The sequence below is a fragment of the Rhamphochromis longiceps genome, linkage group LG23, assembly GCF_057381845.1.
Source record: "Rhamphochromis longiceps isolate RC_006_pf linkage group LG23, R_longiceps_female_GT1.1, whole genome shotgun sequence".
In the NCBI taxonomy this organism is placed as follows: domain Eukaryota; kingdom Metazoa; phylum Chordata; class Actinopteri; order Cichliformes; family Cichlidae; genus Rhamphochromis; species Rhamphochromis longiceps.
In genome coordinates, this window is record NC_140578.1 from 32,348,663 (window position 1) to 32,372,817 (window position 24,155).

At 39.7% G+C, this 24,155-nt stretch overlaps 1 protein-coding gene across 1 annotated transcript in view; it reads left to right on the forward strand.

The window, feature by feature from the left end:
• The window catches only part of LOC146642386 (dedicator of cytokinesis protein 9-like), a 56,838-nt gene that overhangs the window by 21,560 nt on the left and 11,123 nt on the right, over positions 1 to 24,155 (forward strand). Inside the window, exons 4-41 of the mRNA XM_085398344.1 lie at positions 1,687 to 1,769; positions 3,732 to 3,801; positions 5,755 to 5,850; positions 6,749 to 6,883; positions 7,029 to 7,203; positions 7,473 to 7,531; positions 8,937 to 9,011; positions 9,108 to 9,248; positions 9,897 to 10,241; positions 10,332 to 10,414; positions 10,994 to 11,116; positions 11,209 to 11,288; positions 11,384 to 11,571; positions 12,138 to 12,203; positions 12,842 to 12,934; positions 13,476 to 13,587; positions 13,762 to 13,880; positions 14,605 to 14,691; positions 14,802 to 14,891; positions 15,035 to 15,150; positions 15,290 to 15,359; positions 15,446 to 15,571; positions 15,960 to 16,031; positions 16,126 to 16,272; positions 16,499 to 16,582; positions 16,674 to 16,785; positions 16,878 to 17,056; positions 17,207 to 17,320; positions 17,461 to 17,572; positions 17,810 to 17,940; positions 19,079 to 19,193; positions 19,276 to 19,342; positions 19,888 to 19,935; positions 20,396 to 20,532; positions 23,075 to 23,190; positions 23,266 to 23,403; positions 23,539 to 23,721; positions 23,901 to 24,014. Coding sequence (XP_085254470.1) covers positions 1,687 to 1,769; positions 3,732 to 3,801; positions 5,755 to 5,850; positions 6,749 to 6,883; positions 7,029 to 7,203; positions 7,473 to 7,531; positions 8,937 to 9,011; positions 9,108 to 9,248; positions 9,897 to 10,241; positions 10,332 to 10,414; positions 10,994 to 11,116; positions 11,209 to 11,288; positions 11,384 to 11,571; positions 12,138 to 12,203; positions 12,842 to 12,934; positions 13,476 to 13,587; positions 13,762 to 13,880; positions 14,605 to 14,691; positions 14,802 to 14,891; positions 15,035 to 15,150; positions 15,290 to 15,359; positions 15,446 to 15,571; positions 15,960 to 16,031; positions 16,126 to 16,272; positions 16,499 to 16,582; positions 16,674 to 16,785; positions 16,878 to 17,056; positions 17,207 to 17,320; positions 17,461 to 17,572; positions 17,810 to 17,940; positions 19,079 to 19,193; positions 19,276 to 19,342; positions 19,888 to 19,935; positions 20,396 to 20,532; positions 23,075 to 23,190; positions 23,266 to 23,403; positions 23,539 to 23,721; positions 23,901 to 24,014 — 4,401 coding nt within the window. The remainder of the gene's footprint in view (positions 1 to 1,686; positions 1,770 to 3,731; positions 3,802 to 5,754; positions 5,851 to 6,748; positions 6,884 to 7,028; positions 7,204 to 7,472; positions 7,532 to 8,936; positions 9,012 to 9,107; positions 9,249 to 9,896; positions 10,242 to 10,331; positions 10,415 to 10,993; positions 11,117 to 11,208; positions 11,289 to 11,383; positions 11,572 to 12,137; positions 12,204 to 12,841; positions 12,935 to 13,475; positions 13,588 to 13,761; positions 13,881 to 14,604; positions 14,692 to 14,801; positions 14,892 to 15,034; positions 15,151 to 15,289; positions 15,360 to 15,445; positions 15,572 to 15,959; positions 16,032 to 16,125; positions 16,273 to 16,498; positions 16,583 to 16,673; positions 16,786 to 16,877; positions 17,057 to 17,206; positions 17,321 to 17,460; positions 17,573 to 17,809; positions 17,941 to 19,078; positions 19,194 to 19,275; positions 19,343 to 19,887; positions 19,936 to 20,395; positions 20,533 to 23,074; positions 23,191 to 23,265; positions 23,404 to 23,538; positions 23,722 to 23,900; positions 24,015 to 24,155) is intronic.

Consider the following 24,155-nt stretch of genomic DNA (forward strand, 5'->3'; position numbering starts at 1 on the left):
CCTTTCAGCCAAAAGTAGGCATCCAGATTGTGTATCTGGATTTCACTCTTTGAAGACTCATCAAAGGGGGCTTGTATTTTCAGATACAAATCCATGCAGGGACATACTCTGATTTGTTTGTGGCAGGTTGGCAACGAGAGAGCTAATTATATTTCAGTCAAATCTAAGTGAAAAAGACAAATGTTATCTGACCACTAGAAACAAGTCATACCATGTGTGCTGGAATTTTTTTCTGCTCCCCTTCAGATGAACTTCCATTCATGTTCCCCGCCCTTACATGCTTGCTAACAGTCCAGTAGATTGGCCACAGATGGAGCCTATAGTTCATTGGTGGTTCATGTAGTTTCAGAAGAGCTGTGTGTTGAGATTGGTTTGGGTGCAGCCTGATAGAGCCTGATAGGTGATATTCCCCCACAGCTGCAGCCAAGAGTGAAATCATAAGTACATCTGGAGCAGCTGTGCTCCTTACACATGGGATGTTTTGTTTCATAATTTGTTATTCTACATTTTAATGACCCCCTTTTCCCTCACATTTTGTGAACACAGAACTGATGAGCACACATTGAAATAATAAAGCTATGTTTAAACTGCTCTTTACCTCAAAAACATGTTCTTTTATGCTTTGTTATCTTGAATAGCTGTTTTTTTTATTGAATCATGTTCTTTTTCTGCATATTAACTATAAACTTGTATAACAGTGTTTTAATTAAAACATTCAAGTGCTCTGAAAGGATTCATTCTTTAAGTTTACTTTGAATGATTTGATTCTCTGCTAAAATTCTAGGTTTGCTCATTTGAAAAGAAACAAAATGTCGTTGAGTGAAATAAGTATTTAATTCCCCACAACCCAGCCACAGATTGGCTGTGGAACACAGATTACAACCAATCAGTCACACAACACTTGTTGTGTGACTGATTGGTTGTAATCTGTGTTAAAGTATAAAGGAGGGATCTTCTTCCACCAAGGCAGATACCTCGCTGGGTTACTTTTAGGGGAATAGCTGTACTTTAAAAGTTTGTAATGCAGTAAACAGAGGTCAGATGTTATTTGGATGCAAACTATAATGTGATATTTAGAAATACCATATCTCAGTATTGTTTCATAAATGTAGCCAGAGGTAGGGGTGAATTAGTTTTGAGGATCCAAATGTAGGACTCATAGGCAGTCATAAATAAACTTTTAATGCTGATTAGCAATGGGTGTACAAAGTCCAGGAATAAAATGAGGACAAACCAGCAAGTCCAAGTTCGGAAATCATTGGAATAACAATACAAGTAATACTTTGCTACAAGAACACGTAGCAATACAGACGACCCAAGACAGGACAAAGGAAGATACACAAGAAGTGATGAGGGGAGAGGAACCAGGTGATTACTATACTGACTCCTTTTAATCATTGAATGGCCCAAAATCAAAGATATTCCATTTATAAATAGTAAAGTAAGACATTTAGTAAACTAGAGATAATATTTAGTTAGTAAATAACAGAAGAGTGAACAAAGCGTGCATCTGCTGACGCTCCTGCATCAACAGGGCCATCTATTCCCAATTAAAAATAATTTTTGTAATGTTGTTAAACATCTCCATACTTTTCCTAGATTATTTTTTTAATAAATCTAATTACACATCTGTATATGCTTTGTTAAAGAGACCCCTCACCACCTCTTTACTTCATGTACCTGCAGTGTATCACGACCTACAAGTCTGACTGGCACGTGGTCAACTACAAGTATGAGGAGTATGCTGGAGACTTCCGCCAGCTTCCGAAGTGAGTATGCTGGAAGGCTTCTGCTAACAGGTCCATCAGACTGCACGCTCTCAACAGTCTATCAATGCTGCATTCATGTAGCCAATGATAGTGTTACTGACTCTGTTTCAAACACTACAGTGAAATTAATAAAGACAGTATGTAAGTGTTGCTGGTAGAAGGGCACTCCACCACATCTGTTTTTATCATTCTCAGCAAGTCTTGTAAAAGCATGTTGCCTTTATAAGTCTGATTTGTCTTAAGCACACTGCTGTTAGAACAAATCATCTATATACAAATAGCAGATTAGCAAAATTTGTTTAGCTCATCACACTTTGTGTGTGTGTGCCACTTGTTTTGCACATATTCAACTCTGTATATTTTATTATTATTATTATTATTATTATTATTTTTTTTTTTACTATTTACTATTTAATTTGTAAAAATGTGTATACACACACACACACACACACACACACACACACACACACACACACACACACACACACACACGTAGGAAAATATTTAGTATACACATCCAGAAATGAATACACTATTATATATTGTACATATATTTATTAGTTTCAGGTTGGCCATTCTTGTATTTTGCTCGTTTGTGTTGTTGTGTTTGCACATCTCTGTTGCTTGTGGGGCTCGCACACAAGAATTTCACTCGCATGTGCTGTGCCAGTGTGCCTGCACATGTGATGTGACAATAAAAGTGATTTGATTTGATTTGATTTGCATATATATTCTTACTGTACTGCTTGCCCTATGGTTCTAAAAGCCTCCACAACATATTGTAAATCTCACTGTGTTCAGTGGCACTGCCCTTTGTGTACAAGTCCCAAAGTGTGAACTGGTGCCTCCTGGTGGCACATTACATTATTCTGTAATAACAGAATTTCAGTTTGAAATTGAAGTTACATATTTATAAAAAAAAAAAATCATTTATTTATATTTAAATAAAATGGGAAATACCTGCAACCGGTCGAGGTTGAATAAAATATTTAGGATATACATTTCTTTCTTGTATTTTGGTTAGAGTGAAGATTTAAGATTGGGTGGCCCTATGAGATTTGGGAATGGCTATTTCAATCAAACGCTGGATTCTCTTTTGGTGGTTCTAAGCTCCACAGTAAAAATAGAACACTTTCGATGTTTTCCTACCAAGGAAAAGTAGAACTATTCTTGGATAGCTGTTGCCCAATGGCATCATAACAAAAAGAAAATACCACAATGCATATGTGCCCTTGGATGAACCTTTACTTCACAAAAGAAATGAGTATTACAGATGTATGTCATGGTTAAGACATTGCAGAGTAACAGCAAGCTGGTTTTGGCACTGTTTATAGTTCTAGTTCCCCAGAGCCACTGGTGTTTGAGCTAGAGTAGAGAAACAGCTGCCGATTTCATCAACATCTTGCTAGAAGAATTACCTTACAAGATGTGGCTGAAGTGGTGGTGAGGTTATCAATGTGCTGTGGGGATAAAGGTTAGTATAGTTCATTAAAACTAAACTAAAGAGTTAAACATTCATTGAGTGTTTAACTTCAAACTTAATAGTCTCAGAGTTGTAAAGTAAAGTAAAGTGTAAAGTGTGCGTGTTAGTCCCCATAGGGAAATAGTTCCTCTGCATTTAACCCATTCACCCAGTGAAGCAGTGGGCAGCCACCAGTGCAGCGCCCGGGGAGCAGTGTGTAGGGAACGGCACCTTGCTCAGGGGTACCTCAGGGTAGCCGTTCAGTGGAGTCGAACCCCCGACCTTCCGATCATGGGGCCACCACTCTACCTACTGAGCTATCCCTGCCCTTGATTAATGAAAACATTCTTGGCAAATGCTTTCGCTTTCGTCCGTCTTGCGCCGGTCCAAGAATTTGCCCCAAACATATGTAAGAGTTCTTACATATGTTTGTGAGATGGTTTAACATGAAATTGAATTAAGTGAGCCAAGGCTGAATTATCTTTTCCCAAACTTTTCAGTAAGGTATTGAGACCTGAAAAACTGGTGGCTCATGTGTTTGAGGTGGATGAAGATGTGGAAAAAGATGAGGTAAGATGACTAATTCCAGACTCGTCTTCAGCTGCTTGTTCCCATAGTTTCTTTGTGATCCACTTCTGCTCCTGTAAGATACAGAGCTTATAAGTGTGACTTTGCATTCTTCCTTTAGGACTGACCAAACGCTCTTCAAAGAAACTCAAATACAAGGAAGTGTAACAGAGCGCACTTAGCTTTTAATTTATTACTAAACATTGTATTTGTTTAGTTTCAGTACTCTTTTACAAGCTAAATGTCTTTACTGCTCTAGATCCACACTGTTTGTAGCATTCAAAGGCACATCTCTTCCCAATAATTATGACACTTTAACAACGATTTCAACTTTGGACCTTAATAGGCGCACAACAGCACTGTTTATCTTAATGTGTGTACAGGTTCTTACTATACTGGTGGGGACCAACAGCCCTTGTGGGGACTAAAATTCAGGTCCCCACGGGGTTGAAGGCATCAGTCCAAAAACAAAACATCCACAAAAACACTGGAGCACAGGGAGAAGTTCATAAACAGTTCAGGAGGCCGACCCGGAGGACGAGCAGTTCAGGGGGCTGACCGCACAGCAGAGCCGTCAGCGGACACAAGGTGCTGAAGCAATTCCTCTGACCCTTCAGCGATGGCGGACGGCTGAAGCGGCTCCTCGGGCCCTCTAGCGATGACGGACGGCCGAACGGGCTCCTCGGACCCTCCTGCGGAGACAGACTGTCCAACGGGCCCCTCGGACCCTCCTGCGGAGACGGACTGCCCGACAGGCGCCTTGGACCCTCCTGCAGAGGTAGACTGCTGAACGGGCGCCTCGGACCCTCAGCGGTGGCCAACACAGAACCAACAGGTGCAGAGACTGATCAGAACCAGCAGGCACAGCTGCTGAGCAGGTGACACTGGAGACTGAGCTAGCGGCTGCTGCTGAGCCGGGCAGAACATCCTCCGGTGGGCCGGGCAGCGAAGCAGTTGTGGCTGGGTGAAGGTGTAGCGTATTGATGATGAAATTCCGTACGAGCGGGTGAAGCGCATCCAGTAGTCAGGGGATCCTGGAAATGAATCGCTGTAGCCTTGTTTCCACAGCGTGATGAAACTCCTTTCCCTCATGATTGAGCCACAGTTGAAAGAGTTTCTCCACGGAGTAAATAATGTCACGGCAAAGGTCTTCTGGTTGAATGCCGCTGGGTCCATGTTGGCTGGTTTGTGCTGTCACGGCTAGCAGGGCAAGCCGTGTGAGTTTTAATAGAGGACCCAAGATGCAGGCAGCTTCAGATGCGAGTGAGCTTTATTAATAAGGATGGACACACAAACCAGAATGTAGCAGGCACAAAACAAAACCTAAGAGCACTTAAACTGGGAAAACTAACCTGAACCCAGAACAAAGACACCTGGAGACTCGGGAAAGCAACACAGACAAACCAGCAACAGGCAGCAGAACACACAGGGCTTAAATACTCTCAGGAGTTATCATGGGATAGAAGACAGGAGGGGAACACACCTGGGAGAAATCACGGCTAGACACAGATGTAAAGCTGAGAACACTCACATGAGACAGAGACCTTCAGAATAAAACAGGAAACTGACAGACACAGAACCAGACAAGACACTGAACTTAACAGACAGATTCACGAGCAGACACTGTGACACCATGGATAGACAGAGGGAACACAGAGAAGTGGGAGCAGGTAGGCACAGAACAGAAACCTAGCAAATGGCAAACCTTAACAAAAGACATAACCAGAATAAACAAGAACATAGAATAATATAAGGAAACACAAAACACTGAGTCATCAGACTCAGGACCATGACAAAATGTGGTTTTAGTGTCAGGGTTACGATTGGGTTATGGTTAGGATTAGGGTAAGGGTTAGAGTTAGGCATACATTTTTGATGGTTATGTCAATGAGATATCCCCACAAGGATAGCAACACCAGACAATTTTTTTATTTTCCCCTTAATCTCCTCCTCCAGGACACAGCCTCTCTGAGATCTCAGAAAGGAGGAGTGTCTAAGCATGGCTGGCTTTTTAAAGGCAACGTCAACGGTGCAATCACTGTTACAATGCGGGTGAGTACAGCAGACTGAAAATGACAGAAATTTACATTTTCTTTGTTTATATATACAGTCCGGATTAGAAGTTTAAGACCACTTGAAAAATGACAAAAATTTATATTTTGAATGGTTGGATATAGTAGAGCTTCAACGTGCAACAAGAAGAAATGGAAGTGAGACAAAACATTTTTGAGCATGCAATTTATTGAAAACCAGGTTGAGGTGGGACGCAGTAAAACGGTCATTTGGAATTTCTTAAATGATTCTGAGGGTTAAGGAACAAAAACGTCAAGTGGAAGATCAAAAAACATTTTGTCTTAAGATCCAGCCATGATGTTTTTGTATATAAAAAAATCACATTTTATATATATCAAAGCACTTTAAATTGTAAGGAAGACCCTACAAAATACAAATATAACAGAGAAAACCCCAACAATCATATGAGCCCCTCTGAGCAAGCGCTTTGGCGACAGTGGGAAGCAAAAACTCCCTTTTAACAGGAAGAAACGTCCAGCAGGCTCAGCAAGGGACAGCTATCTGCAGCGACCAGTTGGGGTCCGGGGGGGCAAGACAGGACAAAGACATGTTGTGGAAGAGAGCCAGAGATGAATAATAAGTGATGATCCAATACAGAGAGGTGTATAGTCACGCAGTGCGTGAGAAAAGCGACTGAAGAAAAAAATACTCAGTGCATAATGACGGTTCAGTAACCCTACCGAACTACTTTTCCCTGCATCCTTTTTTCTCCTGTGAACATATGGAACTCAGATTAGTCTTTGTGTGTGATAGCTCAAAACTTTGCTTACTTTTTCAGTTTACCCACAAGCTTTCCCATGCTCTCTCTCCGTTCTTTAGTATTTTTTAGAGAAAATTAGTCCATTAGGAATGTTAACATTCTTTATTGTCATCATAGTCCTTCAAGAGGAGGTACTTCCATCTGGCTCAGCTGGGGGATGGGTCTTACAACCTCAACTTCTACAAGGATGAGAACACCTCCAAAGATCCCAAAGGAACCATCTTCCTTGACTCATGCATGGGAGTTGTTCAGGTAATGGTGAGCTGTGGTGGTGGTAGTGATGGTGGTTAAACTGAATGCAGCAAAAGGAAAGTTAGCATTCTGTTAGCTGTCCACTGGAAACAAAAAGATTAAAACCACTTTTACAGAAGCTGTGTTTGTGTTTCTTCTCTTTTAGAACAGTAAAGTGCGTCGATTTGCCTTTGAGTTGAAGATGCAGGATAAGACCACATTTCTGCTGGCTGCAGACAGTGAAGCAGAGATGGAGGAGTGGATCACTACCCTCAACAAGATTCTCCACAGCAGCTTTGAACAGGCCATGCAGGAGAAAAAAAATGGCGATCTGAATGATGGTATGTATTTTTTAACACTTTGTCGGAATTATTTATATGTTTTATTGTCTGCCTGCCTTGTGTTTGTAATTGCATTTGTTTTCATCTGATTATATTTTTTGAAGCTTGCTGCACCTGTGGGATTCTTCGATTTGCTGAAATGTACTTCTTTAACTTTATAACCCATGTTTTTACTTCCTTTCAGTTATCCTTCTGAATACAAGAGACCAATGCATTACTATGTTTTATGCAGCAGCCACAGCTAACAGACCTTATGTTGATCTCTCCAGCAGATGAGGAACATGGAAAAACAGAACTTTCCACTGGAGATTTTCAAGAAACCTTTCAGGTATCTTGTTAGTCCATCAGAAATAATATTAATGGTTGGCATGTACAGTACCAGTCCTCATACTGTGGATGTATACTGAATTTTTGATGTTTGAGAGATCACTTGGAGCCTGTCTGTATTGTAACTATGGCCTGACCATTAGGCCAGCTGTTTCAAGGATCCAGGCCTCCACATTTTCCTCTTTGTGCTTACCAAGGAAACATCCAATATAATGTGGTAGATCTCTAAAAATGGGATTTAGTAGTCTGGGATCACACTTGAGACTCTAGCACTTGTGACACTATAGCATATGCTATGAGCTCCTCTTTATGGCTGCCGGTGCTGCCTGCCCTTTTGTTGAGTCACGGTGGGGGCCCTGGGCATTGATGGAGATCTTCCTGAATGTTTGGGGATCGGTACGCAGGTGTTTACTGCTTTTTGATCTTCGCTGTTGGTTGTAGCCACTTGGTGTTTCTGGGCTGACTTTAATCTCAGAATTCTGAGATCTGTGGGGATTTCTTTGCCTTAGTTTTATGTGAACAACAACATAGTGGGAGCTACCCAGACCTCATTGTGATTCCCGATTCAGATGGAGATACCCTGAAACACAACTTCAAATAAATCCTAATGGTTTGCTAACACAGAAGGCAAAGCAGTTTTACATTAAGTAATGTCTTAGCATTGCCTTTACAGGTTTTTGCATTGCCCCTAATTTAAAAGCACTGTGTTGTTAGGTACTGTATATGCTGTATAAAATGTATTTAGCCAATGTCAGTTAAATTAAAAATCTTTTGGAAGGATAAATGATCAGAATCGGAATACTTTAATAATCACTAAGGAATTAGGTATGATATTCGTTACGATGATAGTTTTCAATTCAATTCAATTCAATTCAATTTTATTTATATAGCGCCAAATCACAACATAAGTCGCCTCAAGGCGCTTCATAGATACAGAGAAAAACCCAACAATCATATGACCCCCTATGAGCAAGCACTTTGGCAACAGTGGGAAGGAAAAACTCCCTTTTAACAGGAAGAAACCTCCGGCAGAACCAGGCTCAGGGAGGGGCGGCCATCTGCTGCGACCGGTTGGGGTTTCAAAAGACGATATAATGGGGAAGTAGATGCAGAACATTGCTACACTGTGCATTTAGTGATATTTCACTAAGAGTCTGCAATATTGGTGAGAAAACCACAACAACCCTCTATGAGAAAGCACTTGGTAATAGTAAGAAGGAAGATCCAAAACTGGACCCAAGGCAAGCTTGGGAGTGAAGCAAAAGAGAAAAGACATACAGTATCAAGAGAATACTCAACTGATGCCACATCTTCAAGATCTCCAGATGTCTAAAATGGACAACATAATTTGTTTGTTACTACTTTATAATTGGAAATGCATTCTTATTTTGCTTTGTTTTTCACAGACTGCCAGAGATATTGAATCTAAGATGAGAAGTGAAGCTCGCCTCAAGCTGTTCACTCTGGACCCTGACACTCAGGTATTGTCTGATTTCTCAGTAGCATCGCTGTGACTGATATTTTTGTTGTGGCAGCAGATAATTTAAGCCTTCTGACAGCAACTCTTATTTCCACAGAAACTAGACTTTTCTGCCATTGAGCCTAATGTGCAACAGTTTGAAGAGAAGTTTGGGAAAAGAGTCCTGGTCAGCTGTCATGACCTGTTGTTTAACCTGCAGGGCTGTGTTGCTGAGAATGATGAAAGGCCAACAACTAATGTATGTATCAGTGAAAACCCAGCAGTCAAATGCAGCTGCTGGATGTGTCTGTATTTGCACACAAACTTTCAGCTTAACAGACAAATATCCTTTGGCAAATGATGGTGAGGTTTAAATCACTTAAGAAGATCACAGACAATTCAGATGACCCACTTGGCTGGCCCCCATCAAAACCCCGCAGTGTTCTCTACCATGGAAACCAGCTTTGGCCTCCTACCATGCATTAGCACCAGTCTGAGGCTGGTTTCCTGTCGTCACTCCAAGGTCTCTGTCTCTGACTCTAACACTCAACGCTCAGCTGGGACAATACAGCCATTAGCTCTTGAGCTGCTCTGAATGCATGCACACACACACAAATGGTGTTGTGTAATGGAAAAGCTTGGTGGAAAGAGTGAAAGGGAAGATAAATTACCTCAATGGTACATTTAGTCTTAATGGAAAATCAGAAGTGCATTAGGAGAATGACTATCCCTTAACCCTGGAGAACCCATGGGGTCAGATCCGACCCCATTGGTTTACTAGGGAAGCCATGGGTTCAAATTTGACCCCATGGGTTCTCCAGGGTTAAATTGCAGCTTTCTTTTTACTTTTTTCTTACACTGCATCTCTGTCTCAAAACATTTTCCCTCCTGTCCTCTATCGTCAAAGGTGGAGCCGTTCTATGTGATCCTGTCCCTCTTTGACGTCCAGAACAACAGAAAGATCTCGGCCAACTTCCATGTGGATCTCAACCACCCTTTGGTTCGACAGATGACATCCAGTCATGGTAGTGGATCCAACCAGCAAATCAGTGGCAGCAGTAATGATAGTGTTTTGGAACACAGGTTAGCTAGTGGGCTCCCAGAGGGGGCTGTCCGGTATCCCAAACAGGGTATATTCTCAGTCACCTGCCCCCATCCAGAAATCTTCCTAGTGGCCAGGATTGAGAAGGTCCTACAGGGAGGGATCGCCCATTGCACTGAACCCTACATGAAGAGCTCTGACTCTGCTAAGGTACATTTATATGAAGATGAGGATATGAAGTGTATTTTTCTTGTCTTATGCTGGTAATTGCCAAAATAAATCCCCTGTTTTCTTGTGTAGATGGCTCAAAAGGTGCTAAAGAATGCCAAGACAGCTTGCGGCCGACTGGGCCAGTACAGGATGCCATTTGGCTGGGCTGCAAGGTATAAAGCCACCTTATACTTAAACCATCAATTTACCTATTCAATTCAGTGTTAGATGATAGTCTTGATCTCAGGTTGCAGAAGCCGTCGCTCAGTGAGATGCTGGTGTATATAATACCATCAAAGACAGTCCCTGGTGCTGATCTAAATGTGTGATGAGAGAGGGCTTATAACAAACAACTGCTCACCTCTCGTGCTATGCCTTCATGGGTTGGAAATAGGAGACGATAAGTAGTCTGGTTTCTTTAAAAAATGTAATCCAGCTATGAGTTTATACATATTTTATGTACAATATTAATGGTAGGTGGAGGGTTGTTTTGTTTTTGCTTTGAGGATTTGTGGATTTTGTTAACTTTGGCTTGACTTGCTAGTATAACGCTGTTCCTGTTTCTAATGTTGTTGTAGTTGAGGAAAATAGGGAGTTATAGTTGAAATACAGCAACCAAACCAGGTGAAAAGTGTGACTAAAGGAAAGACTTTCTATAGGAACACACGTTATTAAACCAGTATTGTGGAACTTAGATGTGCTCATCAGTAATTTCACTTATTTTTATTTTTTGGGTGTGTCTATCTCCCCAGGCCTGTGTTTAAAGATGCATCAGGCACTTTAGACAAAAGTGCACGATTCTCAGCTCTTTACAGACAGGACAGCAGCAAGCTGTCAGATGAGGACATGTTCAAACTGCTTACCGACTTCAGAAAGTACGTTCTTTCTCTTATCTAGTCACTTGTTTCTCTGTAACATGTTTTGATACAGTTTTGCAAAAAATTATTTGTTTCTTTGTTCCCAACAGACCAGAGAAAATGGCTAAGCTCCCTGTGCTCTTAGGGAACTTGGATGTAACAGTTGACAGTGTGCCCCCAGATCTAACCAGTAAAATCTTCAAATTTATAACATAACTTCTGAGTATCTATTTACAGTTATCAAATTGTATCCACAAGGATTCTGACTATCATTCCTTCCTGTAGATTGTGTCACTGCCTCCTACATCCCTGTGGGGAACTTTGAAGGAAACGGGCAAAGCAGTGCTCTTCTGGAAGTGGAGGAGTTTGTGCCCTGTATTGCTAAGTGTTCCCAACCATTCACCATCTATAAAAACCACCTTTATGTCTATCCAAAACACCTCAAGTACGATGGGCAGAAATGCTTTGCTAAGGTACTCACAACAAGGCTACATCAAAATAACTAATAATACAAGATACCTTTGATTTTGAGCTGTTGGTCGATGCATGACCCTCACAAACACTGCTTCATCTTTTAAAGAGAAACTTCTAAGACAAATCATTTTAGGAAATAAATGGTTTTGTTTGGCAGATATTCTGTTTAGCCTATGAAACTAACTGGGATCTCTTTCAAGCTCTTCCAGTCAAGCTGCAGAGCTGGATAGTTATCATAATGCACAGCAGCTGCTTCTGATTAGTGCATCAATACAAGATTGTTACATTTACTTTCACTAAGTCAGCTCCAAACAGGAAACCGACCGATCTTATTTCCCTTGCGCCTTCTTACTCTCTTTCAATTTATTGTGAGCTCTCAGATCTTTACAGATTTCTCCCTCCTTTTATTGTAACAAGCGGGTAAGTCTATTTCACAGTCTGAAATAGACTCAGAGAGGCAAAGTAGGAAAAGTATTTGCTGGTAAATTGCTTCTATGTGACCTGGGATATCGTGGAAATGTGTCTTACTTTTCTCTTATGTTCTATCTGTTTCTTCCCTCTTCAGGCAAGAAATATTGCTGTTTGCATTGAATTTAAGGATTCTGATGAGGATGAAGCCCAGCCGCTGAAGGTGCATTTATATGCTATATAGCATACTTCCAAGGCAGAACATAAAACTACGAGATGTAATAGAGGCATATACTTAGGTCACTTTATTTAGACACCCGGCAAGCTCTAAACAAGAAGACAAAAGACATCAACACTCAAGGGTTCACGGGTGCACTTTAGACTAATTGATGTCCTCTCCAAGAGAGGGTACTTTTCCTAAAATAGATATTAGCTAATTACAATGCACAAGCCTTGCACAGATATTATCACATTTGGCTATTTAAACAATTACTAAGCAGATCTCAAAATGTTCTCTTGCAACACTTATGTAATAATCATCATTATCATCATCTTAATCATAATAATTAATAATAGTATGGCTTTGAAGCCTTTATTCTTTGACTTGGTGTTGAATGTTAGGTCTTAACTTAAATCTGCTTTGTATTGACTACAGACTAGTTTGTTTTGACTTGGGTTTCTTTGCCTTGACTTAGAATTAATCTTAGGGCTTTGCAATCTTGACTTTGGATTGTTCATCTTGACAGCTCAAACTAGCTGATAAACCAACGACCACAACATATTAAACCACACGATGAGCATGACAAGATATCCGCCTGTCCTCACATGATTTCTTGCTCCTACTTTTTGAATCTACTGCAGTGCATCTATGGCTGTCCTGGAGGGCCTCTATTTACTAAGCAGGCATATGCAGCAGTCCTCCACCATCAGCAGAACCCTGAGTTTTATGACGAGGTATTTCTCTGCTCATGTTATTCACAATCAGAGTTTAATAGATACAATGGCTTAATAGGGCTGCATGTCATATCAAGAGGGTCCTGAGTTTGCCTCCACCATCAGAGTGGAATTTGGTTCCTGGGTACTCCGGCTTCCTTCTACAGTCCAAAGACATGCAATTAGTAGGGTTTGGTGAATTGGTGATACTGTTGCCCATAGGTGTGGATGTGAGTGTGAATGATTGTCTGTCTGTATCTGTTGTCCTGTGACAAACTGGTGACCTACCCTGTGGTAGCTGGGATAGGTCCCTCCCCAGTCCCTCCCACGACCCTGATATGGATAAGTGGAAGAGAGTAAATGGATGGATTAAAAATAGCTACAAACTACCAGCAGAGAGTCAGATATGTTGCACGATTAAGCAATTTTTTTTTTCAAACCTTTTTGTTTTTGAAATAACAAAATACTTCTCATTGCCTCTCATGTTGCTTGAGCAAATTTGAACTCTACAACTGCAAAGCTTCTTCGGTATTAGCAAACTATGTTGTTGTGCTCTCTCTAGATAAAGATAGAGCTGCCTACTCAACTGCATGAGAAGCATCACCTTCTCTTCACCTTCTATCATGTGAGCTGTGACAGCAACAGCAAGAAGAAAGACGTGGTGGAAACTCCAGGTGGGCCATCAGTTTAAGTCACATCAACCCTCAGTGAATACGAAGCTGTTTGTGTGTGTAGCAGTTTGATTCAGATACACAGTGATTTAATATTCAAATCTTAATTCTTATGCTGCCTCTATTCCAGTACTGGTGCTATGTTAATGGTGCTGGGTTTTTTTTTTTAACCCTCAGTTGGCCAAGTATGGCTGCCTCTACTAAAGGATGGCAGAGTTATCACGAATGAACAACAACTTCCTGTGGCTGCCAATCTACCTGCTGGGTACCTCAGCTCCCAGGATGGTGTGAACAAGGTAAAAGACAACAACAACAAAAATGAACTTTTATTTTTTTGTAGGTAGTATGGTGTAGACTATAGATAGGTAGTGGACTAGCCTGCCACATAATTCTTTCATAATTCTTTGATTCAGCACTCTGTAGGTTGACAAGTCTCATTTCCATCAAACAGCGTGGCATCCTATCATCCTTTCATTTCTGGTGTCTTGTTTAATTTTATATATTTTGTTTGTATTTTCCTAAAGCTAATTTTAGTATCAACCAAGACAACCAAGACAGATCTGTTAAACATATCCTTATTTGACAACTAAGTGTTATTTACCTCTAGCAAGGTAAGGCCGTAAATCAAGCAGCATATGTAGACAGGAATTAACCTGCTGGGAAATGGTGAAAGGACAATGTGGGAAACCCAGGCTTCTATTCAGAATAATAAAGTGATGAATTTAGCAAGTTGAAACCCAAACATCTGCAATCAGAGGTTATACAGTAGCTATCCATCTTGCTTGAGATAGATATTGATGTAGATTGATATATGTATTGATATATGATATATGTATATTGATAGCATGGGTACTTGCCATGGAGGAACAATAATAATTAAGGCTTATTGTCAATTAATCTGTGATAAACGTTATTATATTATAAATCAGTATATGCAAAAAGAACATCACTGTGTTTATTTGTTGTACTGCAGTTTATACTTAATATCTAGTGCAGTTAATAGTTGTGTACTTGTTGCAGCACTCTGGGTTGGAGATCAAATGGGTGGATGGAGGAAAACCCCTTTTCAAAGTCTCAACTCATCTTGTATCCACAGTTAACACTCAGGTGTGTACACAAATAGCACATATATCCATGCAGTTAATGTTAGCTGCCTACTCACAACGGTTTTATAGAATAAAAAAAATCTAAACATCGATATGACATGTTTCTATTAGGATCAGCACTTGCATAACTTCTTTCACCACTGCGAAAGCATGGAGATGTCAGAACAAGCTTCGGAGGGAGAGCTTGTTAAATACCTGAAGGTATTCAGAGCTCCATTTACTTCTAATACCCTGAGGAAAATGGAACACACACTGTTGAACAATCTTTTCATCTAGCATTTAAGGGATCATGACAGGAAGAGTCCACAGTTATTGACTTTTTTCTTCTTACTTCCCTCTTAAAGAGTCTCCATGCAATGGAAGGTCACGTGATGGTAAACTTTCTGCCCACCATTCTCAACCAGCTATTCTGTGTCCTGACCAGAACCACACATGAGGATGTGGCTGTAAATGTGACCAGGCAAGACACACACACACACACACACACACACACACACACACACACACACACACACACACACACACCCAAATACATAGAACGTCTGCCTTTCAGCGCCACTTTTGAACTGTGTTTTGCTTTTATTTCATTATCTTTGTAGGGTGATGGTTCATGTGGTAGCACAGTGCCATGAAGAGGGACTTGAGCATTACCTGAGATCGTATGTCAAGGTGCTTATTGTCTTATGAATTTTATCACAATGATGATATTCACTGTTTCAGAATCTGACACTCCCCGCCCCCTTCTCTGCACCCAGTTTGTGTTGAAGCCAGAACCCTATTCTTTCACCAATGTAAAAACTGTTCATGAGGAGCTGGCAAAAGCCATGACAGCCATTCTCAAACCATCAACAGACTTTCTGACTAGCAACAAGCTTCTAAAGGTAATTCATCTGTCAAAAGGCAATCAGCAGAAGCTAATTAAAGGAGACTTATAAAGAAAAAGAAAATAATATTTTTAAACTAATCCACAAATCTTTGTAAAATGATTATTTTTTTCAATTTACCTGTAAAAAAATAAATTAAAATTAAATTAAACAACATAAATAGGTAATACATGATAGTAGATCTACAAACATTATATTCTGTTGCTATGAGTTCTCCAAAATTTACATCTGTTACTGAAATTTGAGAAAATAAATGAATAAATTCTTGTTGACATATTTATGATGTCATTTTCTAGTTCCATGCAACATTCACTTTCAAAATAATTCACATTTTGTACATTCATCGTATTTCTTTCTTTCACTGACACTGTGTTCTGGGTTGCAGCACTCCTGGTACTTCTTTGAAGGTCTGGTGAAATCCATGGCTCATTATCTGATAGAGCACGGGAAGGTTAAGGTAGATCTGTTGTTAAAACCTTTTGTCCTTAAGCCATTTTCTTACAAACGTGACTCCTCCAAATCTTTTTCTTCTTTTCCCATCCTATGTCCAGGTCTCCAGGAACCAGCGCTTTTCTGCATCCTACTACCATGCAGTAGAGACTCTGGTCAATATGCTCATGCCACACATCACCCAGAAATATAAGGACAATCTCGATGCAGCTCGCAATGCCAACCACAGCCTGGCAATTTTCATTAAGGTTGCCACCAGCTGATTATTTTAGTTTATATATTATATTTATGTAGAAATATATCTCAAATTTTCTTTGTTTTGAGGTTAAACATTAAAACATTTTTACTACTTATTGTTTACTACTTATTGTTTATAAAAGACTGAAATGATAAGTTAATTCAACTTCAGAAAACTAAGTGGACTTTTTTTTTTATGAATCTTCGCTCATTATATTTGTTCCCTTTTCCACACAGCGCTGCTTCACCTTCATGAACAGAGGCTTTGTATTTAAGCAGATCAACAACTACTTGAACTGCTTTGTTCCTGGAGACCCCAAGGTTAGCAGGCATAATGTCTCTAAAGATTTGATACAGGTTGTTGAAGTTAATATAAAACCCTAAAATGTACATTCTCTTATGGTTCTTATAGACCTTATATGAATTCAAGTTTGAGTTCCTGCGGGAGGTCTGCAACCACGAGCACTATGTACCTTTAAATCTGCCCATGCCTTTTTGGAAAGGGAGAATACAGAGGTTCCAGGGTAAGAAAAAACCCACAATTTGCACTGACTTCATCTGTACATTGCATCTTTTTTTGCTCTTGCCTTGTCCTGCTAATAAATGCCTGCTACAGATCTCCAGCTGGACTACTTGCTGACTGATGACTTCTGTCGAAACCACTTCCTGGTGGGACTGCTGCTCAGGGAGGTGAGTAGTGCACTTCAGGAGTCCAGAGAGATTCGTCAGATTGCCATCCAGGTGCTCAAGGGACTGATGATCAAACACACGTTTGATGACCGCTATGCTTCCAAAGTAAGTTCTGCAGCTCTTGGCCATTATCTTTCTCTTTGGCCATCTGCTGCATTTCCATAAAAGTACATGTTAGATGTAGTTTAACCAGTGACACAATAATTTTTCAATTTGACAGCTTTAAATAATTTAACTCAAGGTTTGTTGTTGCAGAGCCAGCAGGCCAGACTTGCCACTCTCTACCTCCCTCTGTTTGGCCTGCTTCAGGAAAATGTTTATAGGCTTGACATCAAAGAGTCGTTGCCTCTCGACAATCGTAATGTAAATGTAAGCCTGACACCTAGTGGTTGTAAACTGAATGGTAGCTTGCATCTGTAATGCATGCCTCAGTTCTGCAGTTTCTCTCTTTATTGTTTTTAAGTGAGAACTAGAGCACTTCACAATAGTAATTTTAGTTTCTGTCCCAGAACCCACGAGAGGACTCTCCGGTACAGACCTCTATGGTGACTCCTCAGAAACCTGGCAGCTGCATAGAGAATGCTCTCCACAAAGATGTGTTTGGGGTCATCTCTGGAACAGGTGTTTCCCTTCTTATAAGGACATTACTGAGTAATAAAAATGTGTCGAATTTAAATAATTTCAAATAAATAAAATAAAATAAAAATTGTAAATAATTTTCCAATATCATTTAAAATGAATAAACTGTATCTTTAATCATAGTTTACTGATCTTGCACCATGATCACAAATGAAAAATGTGTTTTTGTGGTTTTACTTTTGGTGAAAAACTTTTTTTTTTTTTACGGTCCCTTTGCAGCCTCTCCTCAAAGTTCCACTACCAATGCCAGCTCAGTTCACCATGCAGACTCCAGAGGCTCTCTGGTCTCTACCGACTCTGGGAACAGCCTGCTGGGCAAGAGCAGTGACAGGACCAACTCTCTGGAAAAGGTAGGTCACCACTTGTGACATGGCAGTTCCTTAGGCACATTTGTTGTTGTTTCTTCTTGATGAAATAAAGATGAGTCAGTGGCATAGAGGAATGTTAACATCACTCTTAAAAAGTCAGACTAACCTGATTAGGATCGGGATTGATAATAAGGGTTGATTAATAAGGAGAATAAAATATTTACTGGTAGTGGAAATTCTGGCCTTATTTGAACTTTGAAAAAGATATAGTCTGCAACATAGAAAACATTTCTCAAGGTTAACAAAAACATAACTATTTGAGAACTACTCAGGTAGACTAGATTAAACCTGGACATCCATCCATCCATCCATTCACTTCCGCTTATCCTTATCCTTATATTATATGTCCTAAACCTGGACATATAATATAAAAATTGCCCCACCTCCCAGAAATATCCAGAGACGGGGAAATAAAAGCCTTGTTTCACGACACAGACTACATTACTCTGTTGGAGTCATAATAGTAACAAAGCAAAAGCAGCATCTGTAAGCTTCAAGGTCTCTTGAGATGTGTCTTTATTTTCTATTATTTTCATACCCACACCCTCCTCCCACCAGTGCTCCATCACATCCCAACTCCACCAAAAGGAGAGATCTACCAGGAGGCATTCTATCAATGTGCTCCCTTTCTCTTTTGAACCCGAACACCAAGTCGCACCTCATCTTAATCATGCAACCAAGCGGGTCACCGTGGACTTCTCTCTCCTCACTGTTCCCCTGCTTGACCTACTGCAGGACAATGACAGTGATTATAACAAGGCAGCTCCAGCCCAGAGGGTGGATGCAAATCATGAGGAAAACTTAACTTTACAAGTATTCTGTTTGACATGTGTGACCCCTTCAGAGTGTTTTTCATATTACAGAGTCTTGCAAATTTGGGATTTGTAAGATTGGCAGACCTTGTTGCTTTTTCACTTCTTTTCTTCTATGCTTTTTAAACCTGGAGTTGTTGTTACTGTCTGCAGTAGTAGACAGGTTTTTAAAGAAAGTATTTGACATTTTTCATCTTTAAAGTTTGGTTTGTTTGAGTGATGGGTTATATCTCTTAAAAGGTTGATTTTTTTCAGTACTCCAAAGATTGATAAGTAAAAGTTTTCTCTACTTTGTTCCTGTGCATCAGAATCCGTGTGCATCAGCCCTGGGCAGCACTGTGCTGCGCTCTGACAAACTGGACCAGGATGAAATCAAAAACCTGCTTATGTGTTTTCTGCATATCCTAAAGAACATGTCAGAGGGTAGGAACCATGCGATTCATATGTGATTTTGACACGTGCTATGGTCTAATAATCTAATTTCATGTAATTTCATCATACTCAGAGGCCCTATTTACTTACTGGAGTAAAGCTGCTTCCTCAGAGCTAATGGACTTCTTCACACTGATACAGTAAGTAGAGAAAGAACCTTTTTATTATTACATACATGTAAGAGTGACTGAACATTTTCTAAATAATATTTTTTCTAGATAACATAAACAAGATAGATTGTATTAGCAAGCCTTAGATGTCATAGTACGCAAATTAATGAACATTGACTTCGCTAGCGTCACTAAAAGATATTGACAAAGGGATGCTTGCGCCAGTTTGTGGACTACTGTTCTGCCTTGAGTTTAGAATTTCATTTGTTGCCATTTGGGATTTTTTTGTTTAGAGCCATAATTGATCATGTTTGTTTGCACCAGCCTGCTGGACTTTGCCATCTGCTAGTTAGCTTGACCACAAAGAACTTTCCTGGATTGAAGAGGGAATAAGACCATACCCAAACTCTGTCTGCCTTTATCATATTCTTAAGACATTTGGTGTAACATCTCGAGTTTGCAGCAACAAATCCAAGGGTTGTTTGAAGATTCCGATACAGATCCAGCTCTGCAGGGGTCAAATGGGTACTAGAAGTAATAACTTGTGAATAATAAAACCTGTGTTTTTCCTGCAGAGTCTGCCTTTATCAGTTCAGATACATGGGGAAGAGATTCATCGCCAGGTAGAGTCAATATTGTTCTGTCTGCTGATTTCTGAATTCTTGAACTTAAACTAATTTTGCCGGCATTCCATGCAATTAGTGATTCATATCTAAACAGAGACTTTTAGCGAATCTTCTGTAACTCTTTTAACTGTTGGATTTTGATTTGTTCTTTGATCTTTAACATTGCTGGCAAGTTGTTTTATGGCCCCTCCCTGGGTAAGATTGCGATCTTACATTCGCTGGTTGCTTAACAAAATGCATGACATTCTTTTTGCCTCTGTCAGTTTAAAACCACATTACATATTAGACATTTATTTATTTCATGTGTCCATGGTTTATTTTGTACAACCATTAACACCCTCCGTAAGTGATGCTTTAAAATAACAGTATTATACCCTTTTGTGTGTCTTTATTCTGACTTAGCTGTAAGTAAGTCATTCAAGCTTGAAGTTAATAGTACTTCTCCGTTTTCCAACAGGATCCATGAGGAGGCGGGGCCTGTAGGTCCTGACAGGAAATCACTGACTCTCCCTGTGTCTCGTAACAGAGCTGGGATCCTCCACGCCCGTCTGCAGCAGCTGGGATCTCTGGAGAATGCTCACACCTTTAGCAACAGTAGGCCTGCCCACCTGAAATGGATGATTAAATGGATGCTTTCCACATGTCAACAAAAAACAAATAAACATATAAATAAAAATACCCAATAATTTAGTCTAAATTTGGTAATGTAGTAATATTTGTTAGTTTATCCGACTTAGCCATCTAGTTGCCCGGCCACAATTTACTTTGTACAGTACTGGTTTAGCAAAACTTGCACATGATGATCACCTAATGGCTCTTCACCTAAACTGTCAAGGTCAAGCTCAACGTCTCTCTTTTTTTGTTTTATAGACAATAATCTATGAATTGCAATCGGTGCTGGATAAGATATGTCACTAATGATCTGGTTTTTTCCATCTGTCTTGGAATTCTGTCCCACCATTTGGCAAAACCAAAAGGAAGAATTTGTGATCGACGTTTTTTGAGTTTAGAGGTCTTGTTTGCTAATTTGATAACTAATCTTAAGGCAATGTTTTGTGTTCTTTTTGTGTTTTCAGTCAGAATTTTTTCCAAGTACAGATGTACACGATTCCTAAAAATCATCCCACATCTGTCTTAAATGTTTTGAACATGAGCAGAAACTACACATACATTTAAAGTATTACAGGTAACAAATGAAATGATCACTGATGTGATAATTATTCACCAAAACAAACGACACAGAACTCTAAGAACTTTCCATCTTCAAAAAAGATGAGGAAGTCGTTTTATTTTGTTGAATCATTAGGTAACGCTTTTATTCTCTAAAAACATTTGAAGAATGGCATAATGCCGGAATGCCGGAAACAAAGTGTTTGATGTTCCAATACTCAGGTGAAACCTACATGTAGGGTTACCAGCATATAAAAGTAAATCATTAACGAGACAGAATCAGTATGAAGGCAAAGCACACATAACAGATTTTGAGATAGCATGATGATGCATATGAGGCTATACTTTTTAAGTACACGAACTACAACTGTTCTTGTAGAAAAACACCCCTAACCTTCAAAAAATTGATTTATTAAGAGTTAACTGGGTTACAACCAAGACTATTAAACTAAAACTTCTTACGTCATTTAATTTCAGTAATAATGACACAACTGAAAATATACACATTTGTATTATTTTTATCTAGTCATTTGTAATAGCGCACTTTGATGTTTTATTTGTAATCATTTGGGCAAGAATGTACTGTATATACTTAGAGTATGTATGAAATGTTATTTCCTTCTTTCAGGTTGAATTTCAACATACTTAAGAGCAGTGTTGGTCAAGTTACTTGAAAAAAGTAATCAGTAACTAATTACTGATTACTTCCCCAAAAAAGTAATCCCGTTACTCTACTTATTTTCAAAAGTAATTAATTACTTAGTTACTTTTTAAAAACACGATTTACAACCTGAAGAGGTGATAAAGCGATAGATCTTTCAGCCCAATTCTACTTTTTCTACATAATCCATCATACAAAATGTAATCAAATGGAAAAGTCCCTTTTTAAAACTTGTTTTAGTCTTTTAACTTTATGCATCAAGCAAAAAATTTCTGCACATTCCAGCACATAAAATATATATATTTTTTGTGTTTACACTCACTCTTTCAAATAGATGGAAGTAAAACACAGCAGAAAATAAATAAAATCAAAGACTAGCGGTCCTTTTGCTCTATTTTCACCTGTGAAGCAGGAGTAGGGTAGGCGGAGGTTTACCCTGGTGCAGGTGTGCCACAGCGGTCAGTTGAAGAATCCGCGAGTTTCTCTGTGAATTTCCCATTACATCATAGCGCACTCTGTGCTTGCTCGGAAGTTTAGGGGTTTTTTTTCGCTGTAAAAAGACGTTTTCTTCCCACGCACAACGGACACTAATGTTTTTGTCACTTTTTATGGAATCAAACTTAAAGTAAGGTCAGTACTTCCACGCTTTAAACACTGCACGCTCATACTCTCTCCGCACTCGATATATTATCCATTGTTGATCTGCACACAGCTGTTGTCAGGAACGTCGCACTCGCATACATCATGGTCATGAGACATTCTCGCAAAAACAATCACGGTTTTAGTAATGCAGTAACGCAGCGTTCCTACGGTAAAGTAACGGTAATCTAATTACCGTTTTTGCAATAGTAATCCCTTACTTTACTCGTAACGCGTTACTGCATTACTGCGTTGTAACGCAGTAATGCCCATCTCTGCTTAAGAGTATACTTAAAGTACTTTGTGTGTAGCTGGGGTGAGTTGTACTGTGCTAAAATGTGGTCATGAAGCAGATGTTGCTGTAGTTAAAGTAGGATATTATTATTTTTATTTATTTTTTGGACCTAAATAATATTGTGTTTATCTGAATTAATGTAGCCATGCTTTCCCGAGCTCTTGGCGGCAACGGATTTGTCTTTTACTGACTCCTTCGTGGAGTTGGTAATGGTGACAAAATCAACAACAGGTCTGCCATACAAGCACATGGCAAATCGTTATTGGTCTTAGATTTAAATCAATAAAGCAATCAACGGTATGCACTTTTTTTTATGGCTCTAATAAAACATTATCCCTATCGGAGACGTAGCTTATGTGCTTTCTGTGCAGCGTACTCCTGTACGGAAGCAGATGTGAGCACCCAGTGCCTTCTAGAGGCCAGTGTGTCTACAGAGGTCTGTCTCACTGTGCTGGACACACTCAACACTTTCATCATGGGGTTCAAGGTATTAACAGAGACAGCCAACATGACACCCTTTATTATCTTGCTCAGCCAATAAACTCACCTTCCCTGTTTTCAGACCCAGCTGAATTCAGATCTCGGTCACAATCCCCTGATGAAGAAGGTTTTCCAGGTGCACTTGTGTTTTCTGCAGATACCTCAGTCTGAGGCTGCTCTCAAACAGGTCTTCACCTCACTCAGGACTTTCATTTACAAGGTGAAATATCTGGCTCCATGTTTATTGACTTAACATGGTGGGACTGAATTGGGTTGTAACCCATGTGGTTGTGATTTTTTGATATCCACAAATCGACTTGAAATGACCCCACAGCTGCATTTCCATGTCCTCTAGTTCCCTTGCACCTTCTTTGATGGCCGGGCCGACATGTGTGCCTCTCTCTGCTACGAAATTCTCAAGTGCTGTAACTCCAAGCTGAGCTCCATCCGTAGCGATGCTGCCCACCTTCTCTACTTTCTTATGAAAAGCAATTTCGACTACACAGGTCGTAAATCCTTTGTACGAACACATCTGCAGGTAAGCGTTTCATTTGTGTCTGTCTAAATTTGACATTTTATATGTTTAGTTATCTTTTCTAGTCTCTTATCTACATACAATATCTATGATGTATCTGCTAACCATGTTAATGATGTATCTCTGTATTATACAGGAAGTCTTAAATGTAAGGTTCTCTTTACTTGTTGATATTCACCCAGGTGGTAATTGCTGTCAGTAAGCTGATTGCTGACGTCATCGGCATAGGGGGTATGCGCTTCCAGCAGTCTCTCTCCATCATCAACAACTATGCCAACAGTGACAAGACCATCAAGGTGAGGAATGAGAGTTTGGTAGGCAAAATAAATTACCAGGAGAACTGTTGAATAATTTTAGTTATTTCTGTCCCAAACTGGTTGATTAACACTTGGTCAGATCATACATGTAGCAATACTATCTATTACTAGGTGGCTAAA